This window comes from Chelon labrosus (assembly GCF_963514085.1).
Source record: "Chelon labrosus genome assembly, chromosome: 3".
Classification (NCBI taxonomy): Eukaryota; Metazoa; Chordata; class Actinopteri; order Mugiliformes; family Mugilidae; genus Chelon; species Chelon labrosus.
The window spans coordinates 29086888-29110480 of record NC_140339.1 but is presented as its reverse complement, the minus strand read 5'-3'; the positions used below and the strand labels follow the sequence as shown (position 1 = coordinate 29110480).

The following is a 23593-nucleotide window of genomic DNA, read 5'->3' as shown; positions in this document are numbered from 1 at the left end:
CACATAGTCAGATCCCTGTAAAATGGCTTTTGGAGATGTGTGGATCACTTCCTGCCAGTGTTTTTCTATTTGTATGCAGATTTGCTTAAAAAAACAAAACAAAACATAAAATAAATCAAAGTGGTGACAGATACTACATTATGCAGGTAACGACAGTGATAGGACGCTATCCCTCACTTTTTAAAAGGAGAGGTCGCCATCTGCTGGCCTAGCTAGTAACTGCCCCTGAAGTTCACAAACATTATATGGCCAACTGACTTTAAAAAAAAAAAACAAGTAAGCCACAAATACACAAATCCAATTTCAGGTCTACAAATTAATCTACAAATGTGTATGTGTTAGAATGTAAGTTAAGCATTTTTGCAAATTCCTCCAAATTTCTGGAGACATCTTCTGTGAGTTGCAGATGTTAGTCAAATAAAACAATCCACACTAGTGGTGTCAACTAAACTATAGGCAAGAAGGGAAAGTTGCTGCTAGAACAATTTCAGGATATGAGAATATTTGAATGTTTTTAAAATTACATGGTTTGTGAAAATCCCATCATCATCCGACTGCGTTATGAAGATTTTGTAGCCTTGGTAGAAGACAGTGATGGACTGAGGACAGGACAGGCCATCAACCGCACCACAGTAGTAGTTAGAAATCTGAACGCTGAAGTTGTATTTGGGCAAAATCTCTTTCACCAGCCAGTAGGAACAGTTGCCTTGAAAGCCATAGTAGGTTCCATCGAAGGTCACATAATGTGGGTCTCCCCAACCATAGCAAATACCTTTATGTGATAAAGATAATGAATTACACATCTGATAGTAGTTGATGTAGTTGTATCTGACATGCACACACACACACACACACCGACACACACACACACACAGAAAAAAAAATATATATATACACTATATATATATATATATATATATATATATATATACTATATATATATATATATATATATATATATATGGACTTTTAACTTTGACAATATTTTAGTAACTCAAACTTACATTGGCACTCATAGTGGGAGCAGCATCCATCATCATCCATCACTTCAACAGCAGGGAAGTTATTTGCGCACACTTTAGGCTTCTTCGGTGGACATTTTTTGTTGTTATATGTAACTTCGCCATTTTCACATTTTCCCATACGACAATTGCTTTCCTTCCAGATTTCCCCATCCTACGAGGAGAAACACAGGTTGAAATGAAAGAACAGAAGGTCACACAATTTGTTTAGCAAAATCCAGAAAACAATAAATAAAGAATAGATTTTTTTTTGTGTGGAATACAAATAGAATTACCTTCCTTGGAGGAACTAGATAGACACAGTCGACAGTAGGACATTCGTAGCTTTTTGCCTCTACATAACAAGTGTCACTGCAGTAGCCTTCGTAACAATAGCCTTCATTGTCTGTCACTTTGTAGACAATGGATCCTGAAAATGAGACACAAGAATATTTCTCAAAATAAACCCATAACATATGTAATGTATAGAGATGATAGACTGTATAACTGACACATATATGAAGACATGCATAATCTCGTAATATTATTTAACAACATCTGTTCTGTCTTTCCAAGCAGTTTTACACATTTAGTGTAGTAGTCATTAAAGGTTCCTTGACAGATGAAGTAGCACTCTCTCTACAGCTACTTTTAATGTACATCTGTTTCCTCTGTAAAGTGAGAGGAATTGACATATAAAGATGCACAAATTAGTAACATAGACGTACACTGATTGTCAGAAAATGTACAACTGTTTTATCTAAGGCCAATGAGTGCAAACGGCTGTCTATTTTATTTTTTAGTGCCATGTTTGGTTGATGCAGCTGTTCACTCAAGTCAAGTCAGTTTTCTGCTAGGGGAAAAAGTAAAGTAGTCCAAACACATAACTATAATAGCTTAGGCCAGTCACATTCCTTTCTTGTTTTAGGTATGGAAAATTTCAGTGTGTATCCAACATTTCTGATTCATGAGTAGCACATGGATTTTCCATGTGTTGTACTTGTTTGATGAGAAATGATTAGTACAAGTGTAACATAAAAGATGTATCCAAGGTTTGTTATAAAGTTATAATTACTCTTTGAATAACTTTCAGTTTAACAGTCATTGGTGGCAGAGTCAAATAAAAGAAAACAAAAACTGTGACTGACAGGCACAATGTTACATAATTTATATAATTATAATGCCACAAATTGTATGATAAGACTTGGATGCGAACTTACCAGGAGGGAAATCTGTACCATTATGATGACAAACGCAAGATGTAGTTGTTTCAGTCGTGGTAATAGGTGTTCTGGTTGCAGTAGTTGTAGTAGTTGCAGGTGGTTGGATTGTAGTTGCTGTTTCAGTCGTAGTAATAGTTGTTGTGGTTGTAGGTGTTGTGTTTGCTGTAGTTGAAGGTGGTTCAGTTGTAGTTGTTATACTTGTGGTAGAAGGAGGTGGAGGTGTTGGACACACACAGCATTTGAATTGTATCTCATAATCAAAACACTCCTGCTGAGGTCCTTGTTGATCATTGTTGCATAAGAGACCCACATCTTTGTCGCAAATCACATGTTGCCCTATCTGTGAAATGGTAAGAGTTGGATAAAGAACAGCTCTACACTTGACTTCTTCTGGAGCTGAGCAAACATGAAAATCAGCAGAGATTATTTTCTGAATGGATTCATCCTCTCCACCATCAGGGCCAGGTGTCGGTTCTCCCAGACTGATCCATTCTGACCAACTACATGTCATTTCATGTCCACCAGGGCAATGTGGAGTTGTGGTTGGCTTAGTTGAAGTTGTTGTTTCAGCTGTAGTAGTAGGTGTTGTGACTGTAGTAGTTGTAGGTGTTTGGGTTGTAGTTGTTGCAGTTGTGGTAGAAGTAGTTGTAAGTGGTCGACACTCACAACATTTGAATTGTATCTCATAATCAAAACACTCCTGCTGAAGCCCTTGTTGCTTGTTGTTGCATAAGAGACCCACATCTTTGTTGCAAATCACATCCTGCCCTATCTGTGACATGCTAAGAGTTGGATAAAGAAAAGCTCTACACTTGACTTCTTCTGGAAATGAGCAAACACGATAACCAGCAGAGATTATTTTCTGAATGGATTCATCCTCTCCACCATCAGGGCCAGGTGTAGGCTTTCCCTGGTTGATCCATTTTGACCAACTACATGTCATTTCATGTCCATTAGGACAAGAAACAGTTGGAGTTGGCTGGGCTGCAGTTGTTGATGCAGTTGTGGTTGTAGTTCTTTCTGGCTGAGGTGTAGTTGTTGTTTCATGTGCGAGAGTAGCAGATCCTGCGGTTGTTGTAGTTGTAGGTGTTTGGGTTGTAGTTGTTGCAGTTGTGGTAGAAGTAGTTGTAAGTGGTCGACACTCACAACATTTGAATTGTATCTCATAATCAAAACACTCCTGCTGAAGCCCTTGTTGCTTGTTGTTGCATAAGAGACCCACATCTTTGTTGCAAATCACATCCTGCCCTATCTGTGACATGCTAAGAGTTGGATAAAGAAAAGCTCTACACTTGACTTCTTCTGGAAATGAGCAAACACGATAACCAGCAGAGATTATTTTCTGAATGGATTCATCCTCTCCACCATCAGGGCCAGGTGTAGGCTTTCCCTGGTTGATCCATTTTGACCAACTACATGTCATTTCATGTCCATTAGGACAAGAAACAGTTGGAGTTGGCTGGGCTGCAGTTGTTGATGCAGCTGTGGTTGTAGTTCTTTCTGGCTGAGGTGTAGTTGTTGTTTCATGTGCGAGAGTAGCAGATCCTGCGGTTGTTGTAGTTGTAGGTGTTTGGGTTGTAGTTGTTGCAGTTGTGGTAGAAGTAGTTGTAAGTGGTCGACACTCACAACATTTGAATTGTATCTCATAATCAAAACACTCCTGCTGAAGCCCTTGTTGCTTGTTGTTGCATAAGAGACCCACATCTTTGTTGCAAATCACATCCTGCCCTATCTGTGACATGCTAAGAGTTGGATAAAGAAAAGCTCTACACTTGACTTCTTCTGGAAATGAGCAAACACGATAACCAGCAGAGATTATTTTCTGAATGGATTCATCCTCTCCACCATCAGGGCCAGGTGTAGGCTTTCCCTGGTTGATCCATTTTGACCAACTACATGTCATTTCATGTCCATTAGGACAAGAAACAGTTGGAGTTGGCTGGGCTGCAGTTGTTGATGCAGCTGTGGTTGTAGTTCTTTCTGGCTGAGGTGTAGTTGTTGTTTCATGTGCGAGAGTAGCAGATCCTGCGGTTGTTGTAGTTGTAGGTGTTTGGGTTGTAGTTGTTGCAGTTGTGGTAGAAGTAGTTGTAAGTGGTCGACACTCACAACATTTGAATTGTATCTCATAATCAAAACACTCCTGCTGAAGCCCTTGTTGCTTGTTGTTGCATAAGAGACCCACATCTTTGTTGCAAATCACATCCTGCCCTATCTGTGACATGCTAAGAGTTGGATAAAGAAAAGCTCTACACTTGACTTCTTCTGGAAATGAGCAAACACGATAACCAGCAGAGATTATTTTCTGAATGGATTCATCCTCTCCACCATCAGGGCCAGGTGTAGGCTTTCCCTGGTTGATCCATTTTGACCAACTACATGTCATTTCATGTCCATTAGGACAAGAAACAGTTGGAGTTGGCTGGGCTGCAGTTGTTGATGCAGTTGTGGTTGTAGTTCTTTCTGGCTGAGGTGTAGTTGTTGTTTCATGTGCGAGAGTAGCAGATCCTGCGGTTGTTGTAGTTGTAGGTGTTTGGGTTGTAGTTGTTGCAGTTGTGGTAGAAGTAGTTGTAAGTGGTCGACACTCACAACATTTGAATTGTATCTCATAATCAAAACACTCCTGCTGAAGCCCTTGTTGCTTGTTGTTGCATAAGAGACCCACATCTTTGTTGCAAATCACATCCTGCCCTATCTGTGACATGCTAAGAGTTGGATAAAGAAAAGCTCTACACTTGACTTCTTCTGGAAATGAGCAAACACGATAACCAGCAGAGATTATTTTCTGAATGGATTCATCCTCTCCGCCATCAGGGCCAGGTGTAGGCTTTCCCTGGTTGATCCATTTTGACCAACTACATGTCATTTCATGTCCATTAGGACAAGAAACAGTTGGAGTTGGCTGGGCTGCAGTTGTTGATGCAGTTGTGGTTGTAGGTGTTGTGGTTGTAGTTCTATCTGGCTGAGGTGTAGTTGTTGTTTCATGTGCAAGAGTAGCAGATCCTGCGGTTGTTGTAGTTGTAGGTGTTTGGGTTGTAGTTGTTGCAGTTGTGGTAGAAGTAGTTGTAAGTGGTCGACACTCACAACATTTGAATTGTATCTCATAATCAAAACACTCCTGCTGAAGCCCTTGTTGCTTGTTGTTGCATAAGAGACCCACATCTTTGTTGCAAATCACATCTTGCCCTATCTGTGACATGCTAAGAGTTGGATAAAGAAAAGCTCTACACTTGACTTCTTCTGGAAATGAGCAAACACGATAACCAGCAGAGATTATTTTCTGAATGGATTCATCCTCTCCACCATCAGGGCCAGGTGTAGGCTTTCCCTGGTTGATCCATTTTGACCAACTACATGTCATTTCATGTCCATTAGGACAAGAAACAGTTGGAGTTGGCTGGGCTGCAGTTGTTGATGCAGTTGTGGTTGTAGTTCTTTCTGGCTGAGGTGTAGTTGTTGTTTCATGTGCGAGAGTAGCAGATCCTGCGGTTGTTGTAGTTGTAGGTGTTTGGGTTGTAGTTGTTGCAGTTGTGGTAGAAGTAGTTGTAAGTGGTCGACACTCACAACATTTGAATTGTATCTCATAATCAAAACACTCCTGCTGAAGCCCTTGTTGCTTGTTGTTGCATAAGAGACCCACATCTTTGTTGCAAATCACATCCTGCCCTATCTGTGACATGCTAAGAGTTGGATAAAGAAAAGCTCTACACTTGACTTCTTCTGGAAATGAGCAAACACGATAACCAGCAGAGATTATTTTCTGAATGGATTCATCCTCTCCACCATCAGGGCCAGGTGTAGGCTTTCCCTGGTTGATCCATTTTGACCAACTACATGTCATTTCATGTCCATTAGGACAAGAAACAGTTGGAGTTGGCTGGGCTGCAGTTGTTGATGCAGTTGTGGTTGTAGTTCTTTCTGGCTGAGGTGTAGTTGTTGTTTCATGTGCGAGAGTAGCAGATCCTGCGGTTGTTGTAGTTGTAGGTGTTCGGGTTGTAGTTGTTGCAGTTGTGGTAGAAGTAGTTGTAAGTGGTCGACACTCACAACATTTGAATTGTATCTCATAATCAAAACACTCCTGCTGAAGCCCTTGTTGCTTGTTGTTGCATAAGAGACCCACATCTTTGTTGCAAATCACATCCTGCCCTATCTGTGACATGCTAAGAGTTGGATAAAGAAAAGCTCTACACTTGACTTCTTCTGGAAATGAGCAAACACGATAACCAGCAGAGATTATTTTCTGAATGGATTCATCCTCTCCACCATCAGGGCCGGGTGTAGGCTTTCCCTGGTTGATCCATTTTGACCAACTACATGTCATTTCATGTCCATTAGGACAAATAAAAGGAATAGTTGTCTGGACTGTAGATGTGGTTGTAGTTGTTGTAGTTGTGATTTCCGTTGTGGTAGTAGGTGTTGTGATTGTAGTTGTGGGTGGTTGAGTTGCAGTTGTTGTTTCAGTTGTTGTGACTGTAGTAGTTGTAGGTGGTTGAGTTGTAGTTGTTGTTTCACGTGCGATAGTAGTAGATCCTGTGGTTGTTGTAGTTATAGGTGTTTGGGTTGTAGTTGTTGCAGTTGTGGTAGAAGTAGTTGTAGGTGGTCGACACTCACAACATTTGAATTGTATCTCATAATCAAAACACTCCTGCTGAAGCCCTTGTTGATTGTTGTTGCATAAGAGACCCACATCTTTGTTGCAAATCACATCCTGCCCTGTCTGTGACATGCTAAGAGTTGGGTAAAGAACAGATCTGCACTGGACTTCTTCAGGAGCTGGACAAACATCATAACCAGCAGAGATTATTTTCTGAATGGATTCATCCTCTCCACCATCAGGGCCGGATGTAGGTTTTCCCAGATTGATCCATTCTGACCAACTACATATCATTTCATGTCCACTAGGGCAAGTTATCGGGATTGTAGATGTTGTGGTTGTAGTTCCAGTTGTGGTAGAAGATTTTGTGGTTGTAAGTACCTTAGTTGTCGTTGTTTTAGTTGTGGTTGTCGGTTGCTCCGTTGTAGTGCTTGGTTCCGTTACTGTTGTCGTTGGAACTACACGTTTTGTTGTTGTGCTGCATTGCACTGTCCTACAACACTTCACCTTTATTTCATAATCTAAACAAACGGGTGGATACTGTTCGTTGTTTTTACAGACGAATCCCACTTTAGTATTACATGTTACTTTCTGTCCCAGTTGATCTAGGGGTAGCCCTGGATGGCGCACAGCCTGACACTTCACCTCTACTGGATTCTCACAGATGTTATATCCTTTCTCAATAATCCCCTTCAAAGTTTCACTGTCTCCACCAAGAGGTCCAAATTGAGGATAATTTATATTTATCCACTGGGACCAGTCACATTCTTGACAATTTACTTGGGGTTGTGTTGGGATTGGAAGCGTTGTCTGGCATAAATCATGCTCACAACACAGAACTCTGACTTGATAATTCAAGCACAAGGTTAGCGGACCTGACTGGTCTTCATTTCGGCATGTCAGCCCAGTTGCCAGATCACACTGCACCACTTGTCCCACGTCATCAATGGAGACGTTTGGGAATTTCGCAGCTCTGCATTCAATCTGGCTGGGTTGGTCACATATCTTGTGTCCTGCTTCTTTAATCTTTTTGTAGGTTTCATTGTCTCCTCCAGGAGTTCCCAGTGCGGGGAAACTAGTGTCATACCATGGCGACCATTTACATGGACTACATGGACCTGAGGTAATTTCTATGGATAGACATAATACATGTGTTGGTTACGTGGTAAATCTTATATTATACTGTCTTCAGTTTCTAAAATTAACAACATGCACATACCTGGTGTGGTTGTGAAATAAAAGGTGGTTGAAGATGTAGTCATAGTTGTAGTGGTTGTCGTTGTGGTTATCGGGCATGGGTATAAAGTCCTGTCAATGGTACCATTTTTCCCACACACTGCTGTGATGCAGTTACCATGTCCATCTGTGGTGTTATAAATGGTACTGCCGGTGGGATATTTGTTTCCTTGATATGTGCAAGTACAAGCTGCAAAGACAGCAGGTGTTTTCTTAACTTATTAACACTGTTATGTACAGTATGTATTTTTACAATCCTCAATCTCTCTAAATCTTTGCATACCTTGGGAGTCGTAATGGCACTCGATAGTCTGTGAACTACATGTACTTCAAGAGAAAAACAATACAAATTTTGTCAATTTTAATCTCATCGTTTATTTTATATTGTGAAGGTAATATACCTCCATTAATATGTTACCTAAATTTGCTCATATAACGTATGCATGGCCTACCATGTACGACAGTTTTCAGTTGTTGGTACTTTGTCCCCATTATTATAGTGTTTTCCTTCTTTACTGTAGCAACCACACTGTTCATTTGAGACACATGTCATTGTATCCTCATCAAAGTATGGCTGAGCCGGAGGACACTTTGGATAGCAACCTAATCAAAAAGAAACAGCTGTTCATACAGTGCATGAAATTATTAAATTCATGTATACGTGTTCCCTTCCATAGAGCTTCAGAAAAAAAAGGAAAATTGAAAAGAATTGAAATACAGAAACCTTATCTCATACCTTCCAAGGCTGGTATTTGTGTTGAACAGCTGCCTGATGGGTTCTTGCAGGTTTTCATGCAAGGGGAACCACATGGCATGTAGTGCCACTCACATTCACCAGGTGGATTGTAGTAATCACAGAAAAGAGCTGGAAAAATAATAAAACTGGTTTATATAGAAGCCACCCATACTCATGAGTTTAGACATCAATACGTAATATGTTGGCCAAAAACCACTCCATTAAAATACACTGTGTGTAAATGAATCCCCTCTTACTTTCCTGTTTGATTTTATACTTCTGTTGGAGCCTTTCATAAAGTGTTTTAAAGGTTTAAAAAAGAACACAAAATGCATAAGAGACGAGAGAATATTTATGGAGATTAAATTTTAAATTTCAATAAGAACAGAATTTACATATAAAAATCATTAAACAAAATAAGCAGGAAAAAGGGTATAATGAACACAGTACATAGTGAACCACTGAATGTCACCAAGTTCTTGAAAGGGTATTACTATATCAAATTGTGGCTTGCTGCAATGATTTTGCATTATTTATAGTGAAAGCTGAGGCACAAGAAAGAATACATTCTTCCAGAAAAGAAGACATTCTCAGAAGTTTTGTCAAACTGCCAAGAATCATCCTTTGTATTTTGATATAACCTAAATACCCCAATGAAACCATGCTGGCTACCTGGTAGACTAGACTTCTAGACTCCTAGTCGACTACTGCAAGGCTGATGTATCAGATTAGCTTTGAGTCCACAAAGAGAGTAACTAATCTAATAAATCGTTAGTGCCATTCAGTATATTGTTTTTTTCTGGTAGGTATTTAGATATAAAAAGTTATGTTTAATGTACCTTACGTATGCCCAATAGATTGTCTTTGTCATTAAAATAGTTAAAGTCGGACAAACTGTATGAATTCGGTTTACTCACGGCAGATTTTAGGGGTTCTCCAACGTACACAAATGCCAGCTTGATTACAGGATTCAGCATAAGCAGCCACAGCAGTGCAGAAACACTCACAATCTCCACCGGTGTCACAAGCACAGGAGTCAAACACACATGCGTCATAGTATGGAGTGGGATCCACCTACAGAGAAATGTATAAAGATACACTAATGAGTTAAACAAGTATAAAAGAACACTTCCTCAACATGTAACTTCCATTTCATTATATCTCAGTGGCAAACACTGTCATTTTAACTCTGCTTCATTTACCTAACAGCTACTGCTACTAATCAAAAAGTAAGATTTTAGTATAGTGCAATTTATGGACTATAAAGCACACTGTTTGAGATTAACTCACCTTTCACCTTATGAACAGTTACAATCACCTAAACCTGCTGCCTAATAACAATTTAACATAAATGTTAATAAAGTATAACAATAAACAAAAAACGCAAAACAAAATTAAACTCTAATGGGGCAAAGTACCTTTACTTTTACAGTGATGTATATAGTGTAAATAGGGGGTTAGGGGTCTTTTTTGTCTGTTTTGTTTTTCTTTATTATTGTATGATTTGTTCTGTTTTAAGTTAATTCTTGGGTATCTAACTTTAGTTATGACTGCGAACATGTCTAATTAAGAATGTTGACACTGAACAATTTCACATCTGAAGGCTCTATATGCCCAAAACCCTGTCAACATACAGTATATATTCATGTTTCTTATTTAGAAGTGAAAATATTGCCCAGTGATTAATTTGCTGGTGGTGAAAGTAAATGTATTGTCATTTAAAGTAATTTATCTTTGAGGTTCTATTTAATGGAGAAGTTATAAGCTTTGACTAACATGACCATTATTATTTGGTGTTGCATGCAGTGCGAAAAGAAATACTGCAACAAAAAAACGTGATTTCAAACAAGAACTTACAGTGGAATGGCAGGCAGAGAAGACGTCACTTTGTATGATGCTGCACTGTTTCTGAGACCATGACTGTCGGTACGGGTTGGTGGTGCAAGGGCTAGTTATGTTGTGAGCATCGGGACAGCTTGGTAAATCCTTCCAGCTGTTACCGAATACCAGGGGGTTTACCACCACAGCATGAGATCTTGTAGTGAAGTCATTATTTGCACTGCTGTCATAGTTGCCACACAAGCCACACACATGACCCTGAAAAAGTAAAGTTTCTGATATCACTTTGTTCAACAAAGCTGGGTATTTTGTGCTCCTAGCAGTCATATTAAAGAAAAACAAACAAAAAAAAAAAACAAAAAACACCTTAATCCACTGTGTTTCCAGGTTACCTTATATTTTGGGCTGAGTCTGATGAACAAGCTGGTCTTCCTGTCCCACATGAGAATGAGTCCATTGTTGGCTTCAACAACTAAGTAGATGCCCATAGTTCTGTAACTGAATGGAACAGTTTCTTCATTTCCACGTGAAAGCAGCTGGTAACGTCCCTCTGTTAGAACCAGTTCTGCAGTCTGAACAAGGGAAAAGACATCACGTTGTTCCTTAAAAATTGATTGTAGAGCAATTTTACAGAAACATCAGCTTTTTTCTCATACATTCAGGTACATGCCTTGGTTACAAAGAAACACAAATGAGAAACTTGAGAAAAATTATTTAACTGTTGAATGATTTAAGCCAACTGACAAAACAAGAACAGCTGGATGTGTAAGATGAAATGAAACATTTTCAAAGCTCTTTTTCCTCAAAACACATCCGTCCTTCAATGTAGAGGAAAACGTGTTTTATACGTGTACAAGAGGCCAATTGTTTTGATTTTCTCTACATTTTAGAGACATGACATTTAAAAGTTTAGTTCCATCAATGCAAATGGCAAGATAATTGTACTCTTTCTATTTGTATAATGCTTAGTGAAGATGATGAAATTATCATAGTCAACTGTTTTGCCTCTCGAAAAGTTGCCTTTGGCCTCGGCACACTTATTGCTTTAAATGGACTGTTTACCCCCAAGAAGATCTTGATGGTCTTGGAGCAGCTGGTTCCTGTGGTTCCACAGGGAACATTCTCAGTGATCACTCTGAATGTTCCACTACTCTGAGCACTGCCACAGTAGTCCTGAGAGGGGTAGATACACACACGGATACACAAAATAAATTTGTAATTAGTCTCTTGTTGGTTACTCTTTTTCCATTTTTGGTCAGAGAAAATGGATATTAGTATGCAATTAACTAGTTTACACTAAAATATTTAAAAAATATATTAGATATTGCATTAAATTGCCCAGCAGAATACTTATTGCTGCTTGGACTGCATTTGCATATGTCCATCAGTTACTTCACCATCTGTTTTCATGTGCATTCATACCTGAGTAAGAACGTATTCACAGCTGCCATCAAAAGTGAAGCGCTTCTTATCAAAAGTCATGTAATGTCCAGCACCATAGACGGAGCAGGTTCCATCACACTGGTCAGTGGTGCACTGCCACTTCCTGTCTTTACATGTGCTGAGAATGCATGCAGGTTAGATAAGATCTGGCTCATAGTAAAAGACGTGGATTTTCTAGCTCTTTTTCATTTAATTTTAATCATGATTCACTTACCAGGTATTACAGTCAACTTTGATGGTCTCTCCAGGCTGATAGGAGACACCATTCTGTAAACAGGGACAGGCCTCTGGCTTGATGCAGCCCTCTTTACCATCAGATACCATTCCCGATGGGCACATGCAGCCAGAGACGCACCCCGTAGACACCTACAGAAAAAGACCACACCTCAAACATGTGGTATGTTTTTATACATTTTACAGGAAACTTTTTACTTGATGCCACTATCACGATTATCCAAAATAGTCTTTGTTTATCTACTTTATGCTTGGGAAACTGTGACTTACACAAGCCATGTCCAACGTGTTGCAACTCTTCTCACACTCAATACCCTTTGCATCAGGACTATTAGCTGAGCAGTTGACATACATCATGGGAGACGCGCAGGCTGTTGAGAAAAGACACATCTAAAATAAATGACTGTATTCCAAAATCAGTCTTGGTCTCAAAAATGATCTCACACTGCGGTTGCTTATCACAACATCTGTGCAGTGTTTTGTTGTTGTTTTTTTATTTACTTTTACAAAAAAATAAATTCTTTTAAGAACAACCACACCTTGCTGATGGACTTATGTGCACCGCTAAAAATGTCTGAGAAAAAGCTGTCAGAGTTAACTTATTTGCTGCGGGGGCGTTTTGTGCCAAAGACTTACTTCATTGCAAAAAGATACAGGTCCAACTCCAGGAATCAGAGAGAGGAGTCTGTAAGTGAGTACTTGGTTAAAAGTACTGAACTTCACGACTAAAGATTTGACACTGGCAGGTGCGTATGAGATGGGACTTGCTCTTGAGGTGATAAAACAGAATGCAGAGCAGTGGTCACACAAGTCCTTCAAAGCTAATCCCACTGCAAAAACAGCCGCACCGAAAAAAGGAGGTATACAGCCATGTTACAGATCCAATGGTAAAGGACACATGCCATACGACTGTCGTTTCAAGGAGGTAGAATGCTGAGCATGTAAAAAGAAAGGACATATTGCCAAGGCGTGCCGTTCCTGGATGGAAGGGAAAAAAGATATGCCATGCACATGTGGATGTCCAAGCCCAGGCACTTGACATATCTGTGATATCAGAAAGACTGTACAAACGGAGGTTTAAGGAGACAAAGCTAATACCTACTAAAGTACAATGGTAATAGTCACACACTGAACTTACTTGTAGTCAAAGGTAATGGTCCAGCATTACTAGGAAGAGACTGGACCATGCTCACTGGCCTGACATAATTCACAAAGAGACCAACACAGCCAGCAAAACTGTTGAGGTTTCAAGAAATCTCTTCACATCCTACAGGTTGCCAGAAGAGGTGGTGACGGACAATAGACCCCAGTTTACTTCCAGTGAATCTGAGTCATTCCTTGAGATGAATGCAGTTCACCATGTTAAGACTTGACAGAGACTTGATAAGACCAGCTTATCAACCAGTCAACGAGTAGGCTGAAAGATTGGTCCAGAACTTCAAATGGTCTCTAGCAAAGAATAAAGCAGCATTGCCGTTACAGCATTGTATTGCCAACTGTAATTACTGATGTTTTGGGTGCTGTAACATATTTGGTGAATGTAAATGGAACATGAGTAAAGAGACATGTAAATCAGATGCTCAATGCAAAGACGAAGAATGTGGCTCCAGAAAAGACTGCAACAAACATGGAAGCCGACTTGGATCACCATAGTGTCCCAGGAAGTGATGTGAGGGACTCTGACAGTGTTGTCTCTGACCCAACACCAAAGGACTGTCAGAGCTCACAGGAGCCTGACAGAGCTCTGGAAACCTCTTCAAGTTCAGGACGCATGAAGAGGGCAAGGAGAAATGTTTGTCCTCCACAATAGCTGGACCTGTGTACTCAAGGCAGTTAAAAAACAAACGACAAAACCAGTTTTTGGGTGTGTCATTACTCATGTGTTTTTTGTCATTTTGCTTTTTTGGAGTTTATGTAATGTTCACTATAAAAGTGTAATAAAACTAAACAGAAGAGTGTTTTAAACTACAGAGGAGGAGCACGGGGAGGAGCACAAAAAGACTTACCTGTAAATATGGACAAGTGCTCAAATGGTTCTAAATAATGGGAAACTGGTGTGTGAGAGGACACGCTGACAATGGGTTATTGTGGTGTATAGAATAAAAGTGGATACTTAACCGTGCTGAGACTGCTGTGCATGACAAGTGCTGGTTCCACCCAATGTTTAGTTACTCGTTAACGCCAGAAGAGGGCGCTAATGGACTTTGGGGATTTTCTCAGGGTATGTGACCACACAGAACATGTCTCGATTTCCCAATGTAAACCAAGGAGGTTAAATACAATACTGTATCAATTACTCCCTGAATGGGCCGCTCAGCTCCCTCTCCATCATGCCAAAGGTAAATCAAATCATAAAATTTTAATTTTTCATACTCTGACCTAGCATGTGACTCATATAAGACAAGTACCTATATGATTATGTGACAAGAAATAAAGTAGCCGTTACATAGTCGAGTGTCACTTACATGGCTGTACAATAACCTCTCCAATGCAGCGGAGTTTGCCCTCCTTGCAGGTGCTTGAGTGGAAATATGAAAAACACATTAACATACATACAGTGTGACCTTACAGCAGCTGTTAACATATCTGTAATATATTCATTATATCACAAAAAAGACCAAATAATCAAAATCTAAAGAACAACAGTGAAAATTCAAAACCTGCCACTGTTGTCTCCATACCCCAGTAGGTAAGCAATGTCAGTTATAAACAGTTTAAAAACAAAAACAAGAGCAAAACCAATCCACATAGTACTTACTTTGGTATTCAGAACATTACACATTGGATCTTTCAGACTAACATACTGACTGTGGCACATGGAAATCAGTGTGAACCTGCCAAACCATATGTAAAATACTGTACAGTATAAGATTTTCATACCACATCACCCCATCCTTGTTGATGACCTCTCCAGGAGGAACCAATGTGCCTTTGTCGTAACAGGGACAAGACTTGGATGGGACACACTTCCCAGAGTCATCCATGTAGGTTCCCTCCGCACAGATACAGCCGTCGATGGGTGGGAAGGAGACGTGACAGTTAAGGTCTGTGGAGCCGATGCAGCGGCAAGTGCGACTGTTGGATGTGATGTTGTAGGAGTACACCATGCTGCTGGGGCAGCGTGCATATTTCCCTGAGGGAGGGTCAGACCACAGAGTCAGTGAAAAACTGTGAGAATATTGCACTGCAATGGTATTATGATTACTGTTGTTAATGTTGTTATTGCAGAGGAGGGTGCGAGGCTCATAAAGATGATAACGTGTGAAGATGCAAAGTGCTTTTCTGCCTATTGATACTTAACCCAATTTACAGGCACATTTAATTGTTGTCATCTGTTTGTTGGTATGTACAGTTAGGTCAGTATATTTTTGGACAATGCTTACCAAACATTATCAAGTTACAGTTTTATAATGAATGTGGAACAAGTGCAGAGTCTCAGCTTTAATTTAACAATGTTCACAAACTAATTGCAGGAAAGATTAAGGAGCTATTCTTTAATACGATATAATAGTTATGCATAGAACTCCTCTGTCTTACTATTTCTCACTACTCACCACAGATGGTGTTCCTCCATCCACTGATCTGGATTCCTGCACCTGCACAGGCATGGACATAGGAGGAGACCGCTGCACACATGCAGTCTTCACTTTTCTCAGAATTACAGCTGTCATACATGCAGTTCTGTGAGAAAACAAAGTAAACCGTGTGAGTTCCACTCAGCTGTCAGGGTACTTGTCAGGTACAGTAAGCAGAGAGATGTCCAGACTTTATCAGTGAGTACCTCTTTATAAGCGTCAGGGCTGATCTCAGAGTGACAGGAGGCAAACACTCCATGAGGGTCAGTCAGCATGGAACACCAGTGCTGGGCGTACTTCTCTGTCATTGACACACAAGGACAGCCATCAGTCATTCTGAAGAACCCACAGTGATAACAGAGAATCCAGCTGTGTCACACCTACCATTTTCTAGACTGAGGCTGCAGGGATTCTCAAAGTTGGGCTGAACATCGGGGCAACCAGCACGTGTCTTCCAGCTGTTGGCAAAACCAGCTGCTGTGGCATCGGTAACACCACTGAGCTTAAGGAAGTCATCAGCTTGGTTGCTGTTGAAGTTCCCACACAGGCCTGCAGACAGACGCCATCGTATTAATAACAGTACCAATCCTTTTACAGTGTTGATAGCAATATGGCTTCATTGTGTTTCTATTCATCTAGTTTTAGATTAAGATTAAACCAGATTTAACTCCTTTAACTCATTTGGATTTGCTTGCCAAATCCTGACTGTGTAACTACTATATATTTGATATGTAATTTATATACTGTATCTCATAACTTATATATCTTATAAAACTCTTTATATTAGACTTTATATATACATATAATACATTATATCTCAGGCTTAGTCCATATATCTATATTCTAATACATTCTATATTGGTATACATTTGTATATCCTGTTAGCACTATATTTTCTAACTTTTTTCAGTCTGATATTACTTTAGTGTACGTACCACAGGTCTTGGCCTGGTAATCGCTGGTCACTGTGATGTAGAGCTGCATGACTGGCTTTAGCTGCACCTCCAACAGAAGGCCAACAGACGTCTGTACCAGCAGATAGAATGAGGATCCTCCGATGGCAGTGATCCCAACTAGAGGTCAAGAGAAATGTTGGAGGTGAGCTTGTCAAAAAGTGGAAGGTACTTCAGCAGTAGACCCGCAGTCAGGTAGATAGATAGACATGGTCAATTTGTAGGGAAGGGTTGTGTGAAAACAGTCACTGGATGTTTAGAGAAATAAATATAGATACTATAAAATAATGAGAAATTACATTACTGAGCCTATGCCAAAGCACAAATTCAGCATGTGCTGTTGAGAAATGTCTTATATAAACTCTCATTGTCTCTCTCCCAAAGCCCTCTTAGTGCTTTTATAAGCGTTTTAATTCATTATTTGCATTATTATTATTCCATATACATGGCAGTCCTTGTTGGTAATGTTGAGCTCTAGAGGTGTGATAGCGACCTGGACACTATGTTGTTGCCTGACAAAGACAGGTACAGTGTGTCTGTTTTGTTGTACCTGTACAATGACAATAAAGACATCCCATTCTATTCTATTCTAACACGTAGAGTATGACACACCCCAACTTTAACGCTGCATTCATTTTTGTGTAGGAGCTGGTGCTGACCAGTAGGTGTTGCAACTGCATAGATGAGGACATCGTTCTCCACCTGTATTATACTTGCATTTACTTTCAGCCAGTACTGTGAATGATTTCTATAATGAACCATGGACAGCAGCTCTAACCACAATATGCCATATTTTGTGTCTTATAATATTTCACTTTACAGAATTTAAAAAAAGGAAGATAGCACACATTTCTACAGTACATTATACTGTATAAACATACTAAAGGATGAAGTCAAAACTGTATTTACAGTAACAGTTAATGGAGTCAAGAAAGAGATCCTAGTTTGGCCTTCAAAGAAAAAAACTAAGAAGCTTTACAGCAATTCAAGTGTTGTTACACACCTCCCTTCTTCACATTGTTAAATTTGAAAAATATATAGAAAAAAACAGTGTCGTTATAATGTAGCCCGTTGGTGTATGTGTCTTGTTGTACATGCTATGTGTTGGGAGAAAGTCAGGGGTGCATAATGTATAGTGAAACAACTCACCAGCAGAGAAGGGTAACTGAGCATAGATGCCATTCATGAAAACCACACCACTGGACAGGATTGTGATAACCTTTGTATAGAAGGAAACACAATATTAGTATTGACACATTTACATGATTACTGATTGTAATACAGAAAAACTTTCTGTCTGAAACGGGAGAAGTACATAGGCATGTGTGTGTGTTGAAAGAGAGAATCTGTGTGTTCCACTCACATTAGCCCCTCCAGACAAACCCAGGGTAACAGACTTGAGGCAGGTTTCACTTTCCGTCATGCCACACTGTACCAGTTCTCCCTGTACCACAAACTTGGTTCCACTGCAGTCCTAAACACACATCACACAAAGCCATTCAAACATTTCTGAACTGAACATGCCGTGAAAAATAGGAGAGCAAGTGTCTATTTGTTAGCTGTAGTATGCTGCACAGTTGTGAGCAGCACATATACAAGTCATACAAGTAGTGGTTGAAGTTATTATCAGGGGATAATATTAGGGAATTATACAGTATTTAATTAAACCAAATGTTTAAAAGCAGTGAAAATGTTCCATTCATCATTATTTTGATGAAAAAAGAAAGTAATATAAATTTATCACACACTGTATTACATTACTGTATAGTTATTAAAAGATGTATTAGGAAATTTAAAAAGTGACCAGTGTCCAATTAGTTTTAATATTCAAATGAACAGACTGAATATATGGGATGTTTAAGAGATTACAAACTCTACTCCATTGTTCTTATTATTTTCACTCACACTAACCACAGCCTTCTATCTATATAGCTTTGAACTTGCCATTTCTGAACCATAAGGTTGTGCAGGTGTGGGGTATAACAGCGGTGATTATTGTGTTTCTACCTTAGCCAGAACATAGGAGCAGTCCCCATGAAAGGTGTAGACTTTTTCATCGAAGGTCCTGACGTGAGCTCCTCCCTCCACAGCGCAGGTTCCTGAACAATCCTCTTCTGTACACCTCCAGTGACCGCCCTCACACACACTGTCAATGCACACAGTTTAATCTTAATTGCCAGTGGATTTGATCAATCCATCTGAAACATCTCCAAAGCTGTTATAGACTGGACTAGATACACGTCAATGGACCTATTGTGCTTCTGTGCACATATATTGGTTCTAGCAAGCGCACACATTTGCCATAATGCTGCATGTTCTTTTACGTCATGACTGTATGTCATACCATTTCTTGCAGCTGCTGGAGTAGGACTCTCCAGGACTATAGATCTTGCCGTTGTAGCTGCAGGAGCACTCACTCAGTGGAATACAGCCCTTTCCATTTAAATCATCGAGCACCATGCCTGTAAGCAATCAGAGTAATACTGTAGTGTACTGAAACACATTGTGTATGTGTGCAATTGCATGCATAGGACTGTCTGCTGTACCTGCAGGGCAGAAGCATCCGTCGATACAGTGGTTGTCACAGGTATGGCTGGCCTCTGGGTTGGAGCAGGTATCAGCACAGGGACTCCCACACTCTTTGTACTCCATTTGGTAGGGACAAGATTTCCCTGTGAATACATCAATTGTTCCTTACTACTTAACTTGCTTTACTTCTCTGATTAACATTCATGCACATAAACATTTGTATTGTAGCCTGGTTCCAGATTCTGAATGGACTGCCACAGTTTTACAGTATTCTAAACTCCTAACTCCTAAGCTTTGAGATGTGTTAGGCTAACCTAATGTTATGGAGGACATGATGATCATGTTTTTAAGAATCAGCTCACTCACATTACTCACACTGGCCTCAGTGTTTAATTAGGGACTAGTTTAGTCCGTGTCAACAAGCACACCCTTGAACAACCTATAGCTAGAAACTTCTGCCACAGTCCAAAATCATCAAGAAGAAGCTTAGAATAAGCTTCAGGATTATTTAATGAGTATAATAATAAAAAAAAACTCTACACCATATTTTCCATAAAAATGTAGTGGGAAAACATGAATTATGTTTATTTCTGGGTTGTCTGGTGCCAGAGTGTAGTTCTTCAACATTTGTCATAGACTTGTCTATGTCTGTAATAACTGGACTGGATGGAATCAGTGTTGGAGAATATTTAATTAGCCGTGTCTAAATAGTACTCACAGCAGAGTTCTTTGGTTCTCCAGTTATCGGGCTTGCCGCCAGCATGGACACACTGCCTGGAGAATTCAGACATGGTGTTGCACAGGCAGGAGGGATCTACTGTTTTTTTTCCCCCACTGCCACAGTGGCACAGGTCTGAAATGCAGGCAGAAGTGAAGGAGTCGATGTCCAGCAGACTGTGACAGCTTTGGAAAGCCGGACCGGTGAGGATCTGCTGACACAAAGGTTTCTGCAAAGAGACAGATGAACAGTAAAAGACCAGGAACAGACATGTTATCCATTGATAATTCGTGGCAAACTGTGGAGTTTTTAGAAATTAATGTGGCTAATGGCTGGTAATTATTTTCCTGTGTGAGGCTATGGTGCAGGTACTTGGGGATTCAACTGATATGCATGCTTAGTGGACTAAGATGTGATTTTTGCTCTATTACTAGATTAGCTGTTGGCTTCTGTGTTGTCTAGGTTAAAGTTGCATGGTCATTTAAGTTGCATTATCACAGATGATGTATGATCCCAGCTGCAGAATCCTGAATTTACCAAAACGGTTGTAAAATGGCATCTAAGGTTTAACTTAAATCTACGGCAAGCATGGTTTAATTAAGGTTCAAGGGTTGATTTATAGAGTGAAGAATATGTTCTTAACATCTACAGTGACTGTGTGTTAATCAACAGCACAAAATCAGAATCAGATATACTATAGATACTGTGAGATGCAGCAAATTTGTCATTTCCACCTCAGTTCTTTTCTGATGCAGAGTTAATGTCAACCAATCAATCCAGTGTCAACAAGATGGACATATGATCAGTTAACCACATGTGCCTTATACATATAGTTAGTTATAAGAACATGGGACAATATGCAGTGGTGGGAGCCACCTGCGGAGGAATTGGCCCCTAAATTTCTATGCATACTGACAAGCATGGGGCATGTTGGCACTTTATCCATTTCAAAAATAAAACTTTATTACAGTTTCTGTAAATAACAGTGCATACAAACTTAGCTTTTGCTTACTCGAAAGCTAGAAACCTTAAGCTTGCTGACTTTGCAAAACACGTTGGTAATATGTTATTTTTTATGTTATTATCGGTTAAATACTCTAATACAGAGGAAAGAATTCAAAGTTGCCACTCTGATTAAAGTGGAGTCTCACCAAATCGTCACAGCTTTCTGTTGTTTCCACAGTATAGCCAGAACAGGTTTCAGTTGGACCATCCATTTTCCAGAAGGAAGCAAAATCCATGGGGGAAATTTTCACACCTGTTTGAGAGATAGAAAAAAAATCATATTTAGTTCTGTGACCCTGCCTGAACTGGCTTACTGTTTAAAGTGGTTCATAGTTTACCATGACTGTAGAACTCATTGTGAATCTGGAGCCCATTAAAGTCTCCACAAAGACCACAAGTTTGGTTCTTGTACTTTGTGTCTAGCTCCACCTGTGAGAACAACAATTAGTCAGTTGAAACACTAGCTAGGAGCTGTGGGAAAGGTTTAAGGAATATTAAAAAATTGACGTAGCCACCCAATCTGAAATGTTAATTTGGCCAATGCTAAAGTATCTTAAAGTGCATTAACACTAATGGTCCCTAGGTCTTGCCTCCAAAAACTTCTGGCTAAATCTATAATCAGACATCCAGAAACCAGTGTTACAGTTGCTACGTCCGTCTTTCACATACAGTCTAAGAAAGATGACTTCATAAAAAAATCTCACTACTTTAGTGTGCAGCCTAAGTCTGTGTAAATAGAATAGAATAGAATAGAACAGCATAGAATAATTTTCTGTGTAGTCAGAATCGCACCAGAAAAGAGTCCTCCTCATTCCAGATAGCAACAAGTCCAAGTTTTGCTTTGATTTTGATGTAGGTGGGAGTTTTCTCAATCTGTACTCCTGTTTGACTGTATGGTAGGACGACTCTGCAAAAAGAAGGAAAAAAGAAGTCACAATATATGAAAATTTTCTAACTTTCATCAAATGGTAGCTCACCATGTTGGAATGTTTCCAAGCATAAGGTGACAGTATATGCCAGTACTTTTAGGAAAATTAACATCTGTGCCTAATGTGGTTAGGTTCTGCATGGGTACTGTTCTAATAACTGATAAAGCCCTTTGGATGTTAAGAGACATTATGGAATAAGACTGAATTATACCATTCATTCTGAAGCAATGAGTTATGCAGGCAGGGTGAACAGGGTTTAAAGGTTTTTTAACACAAACTCACACTTTCCCATCAACTATCACTGAGCCCTTGGAGAGTTCCACGAATACGCCCTCCAGCTTCAGAATGATGTTTTTGATGGTAGGATAGCCGTCAACCTCCTGTCTTCTAATTTGGACGTTGAAGTCGTTGTAAGTGTTTCTACAGGAGGAAGTCAGGATGTAGTTGCAGGGGGAGTGCAACTGGAAAATACTCCCATCATAGGTCTTGTAGTGGAAGTTGCCCCACGTACTGCAAACCTGGCCATTGTGGATGGGACTCACATCTGTAAAGACAGATCAAGATGTGAACAGTGACCGCATTTGACTTTGGCCTTCACCTGTGAAAATGAATCCTCACACTTCATTGATGAGAACAAATTGAAGTCCAACCACATGCTCACCTGTTATTTGTTCAGGAATCTGGGACATGGAGGAGACCGTTTTCACAGTAGACTTTGCCTCTGTTGAAACAGGTAAGAGCTATTTGTTAGATAAACAGTAATCACATCTCAAACCACATTATAGCATAATAAGGCTGAACTTTGCTGTAACACATGGATGAAAAATGTACGTACCGCTGTGCCAAGCAGCTACGATGGCAGATAGGCTCAGCCATAGCAGCCACTTTTTAGCCATATCCATTTGCTTCTCTGCGTTAACTCTGTGAAAGATGGAAAGAAAGTCCAGTCCTTTATACTGGGGACAAGGTCTTGGCAGGTGAAGGAGTGGCATTCCCATACCTTCATCTAGTGATTCACATTTACAGGTCCTGCCCTGTGTTCTACTTATTTCTGTAATCCCTGTTCATTCCCCTCCACACCCCTGATATGACCTACAAGGGTACAGACTGGCAAACAGATGGTCACCTCGCATGTGTGACGAAGACGGTCTAACATCTAAAAGCACCATCGATACTCATACAGACGTCTACAGCCATGACGGCCATGGTGTGCATCAGACCCAATGTAGTTTGAACACTGCATTTTGGTTCCATCAACAAACAATAAACAAAACTAACTTTCTGGAACAGGAATTCTGTTCACAAAGGCCAGCTTTTGGGCATAAATCCAGCATTTAAAGTTCTCTATGAGGCTCAATATCAAATAAATAATATCAACTTGAAATAGTGTAGCTTTTGAAATCCACTATTCTGACCATTTGTTGGTTCCATTCAAGATTTAACTGACTGAAAGTTGTTGTCAAAGTTCACTGTGACTGTACAAACTGTACTCGTCCATAGCTACAGAATGCATACCACTAACAAAAATTCACCCAATTGGAGTCCACCAGCTGATTGTTGTTGCCTCATGCAGTGAAATAG

At 39.9% G+C, this 23593-nt stretch overlaps 2 protein-coding genes across 2 annotated transcripts; both read right to left on the bottom strand.

Moving 5' to 3' along the window:
• Positions 1-2069: 2069 nt before the first annotated feature.
• Positions 2070-3754, bottom strand: LOC311485526 (mucin-5AC-like). Its single transcript, XM_084541002.1, has one exon. It carries the CDS (start codon positions 3645-3647, stop codon positions 2169-2171), a length of 1479 nt encoding a protein of 492 aa, XP_084397128.1. The 5' UTR covers positions 3648-3754; the 3' UTR covers positions 2070-2168.
• A 198-nt stretch (positions 3755-3952) lies between these two features.
• On the bottom strand, positions 3953-22908 carry LOC311486166 (mucin-5AC-like; the record flags this gene model as incomplete). Its single annotated transcript, XM_084541927.1, has 27 exons — positions 3953-4006; positions 4152-6994; positions 9795-9861; positions 10645-10884; positions 11019-11198; positions 11689-11799; positions 12049-12187; positions 12284-12435; positions 12574-12674; positions 14769-14821; positions 15184-15436; positions 15858-15984; positions 16085-16179; positions 16263-16427; positions 16814-16951; positions 17981-18050; positions 18195-18305; positions 18839-18977; positions 19176-19293; positions 19378-19503; positions 20079-20307; positions 21230-21336; positions 21422-21512; positions 21876-21990; positions 22295-22556; positions 22674-22733; positions 22848-22908. 27 exons carry the CDS (start codon positions 22906-22908, stop codon positions 3953-3955), a joined length of 6207 nt encoding a protein of 2068 aa, XP_084398053.1.
• Between the last annotated feature and the right edge of the window lie 685 nt (positions 22909-23593).

Coding starts and splice junctions, on each gene's coding strand:
- LOC311485526 (XM_084541002.1), bottom strand. CDS start 3,647: ATGACATGTAGTTGGTCAAAATGGATCAACCAGGGAAAGCCTACACCT.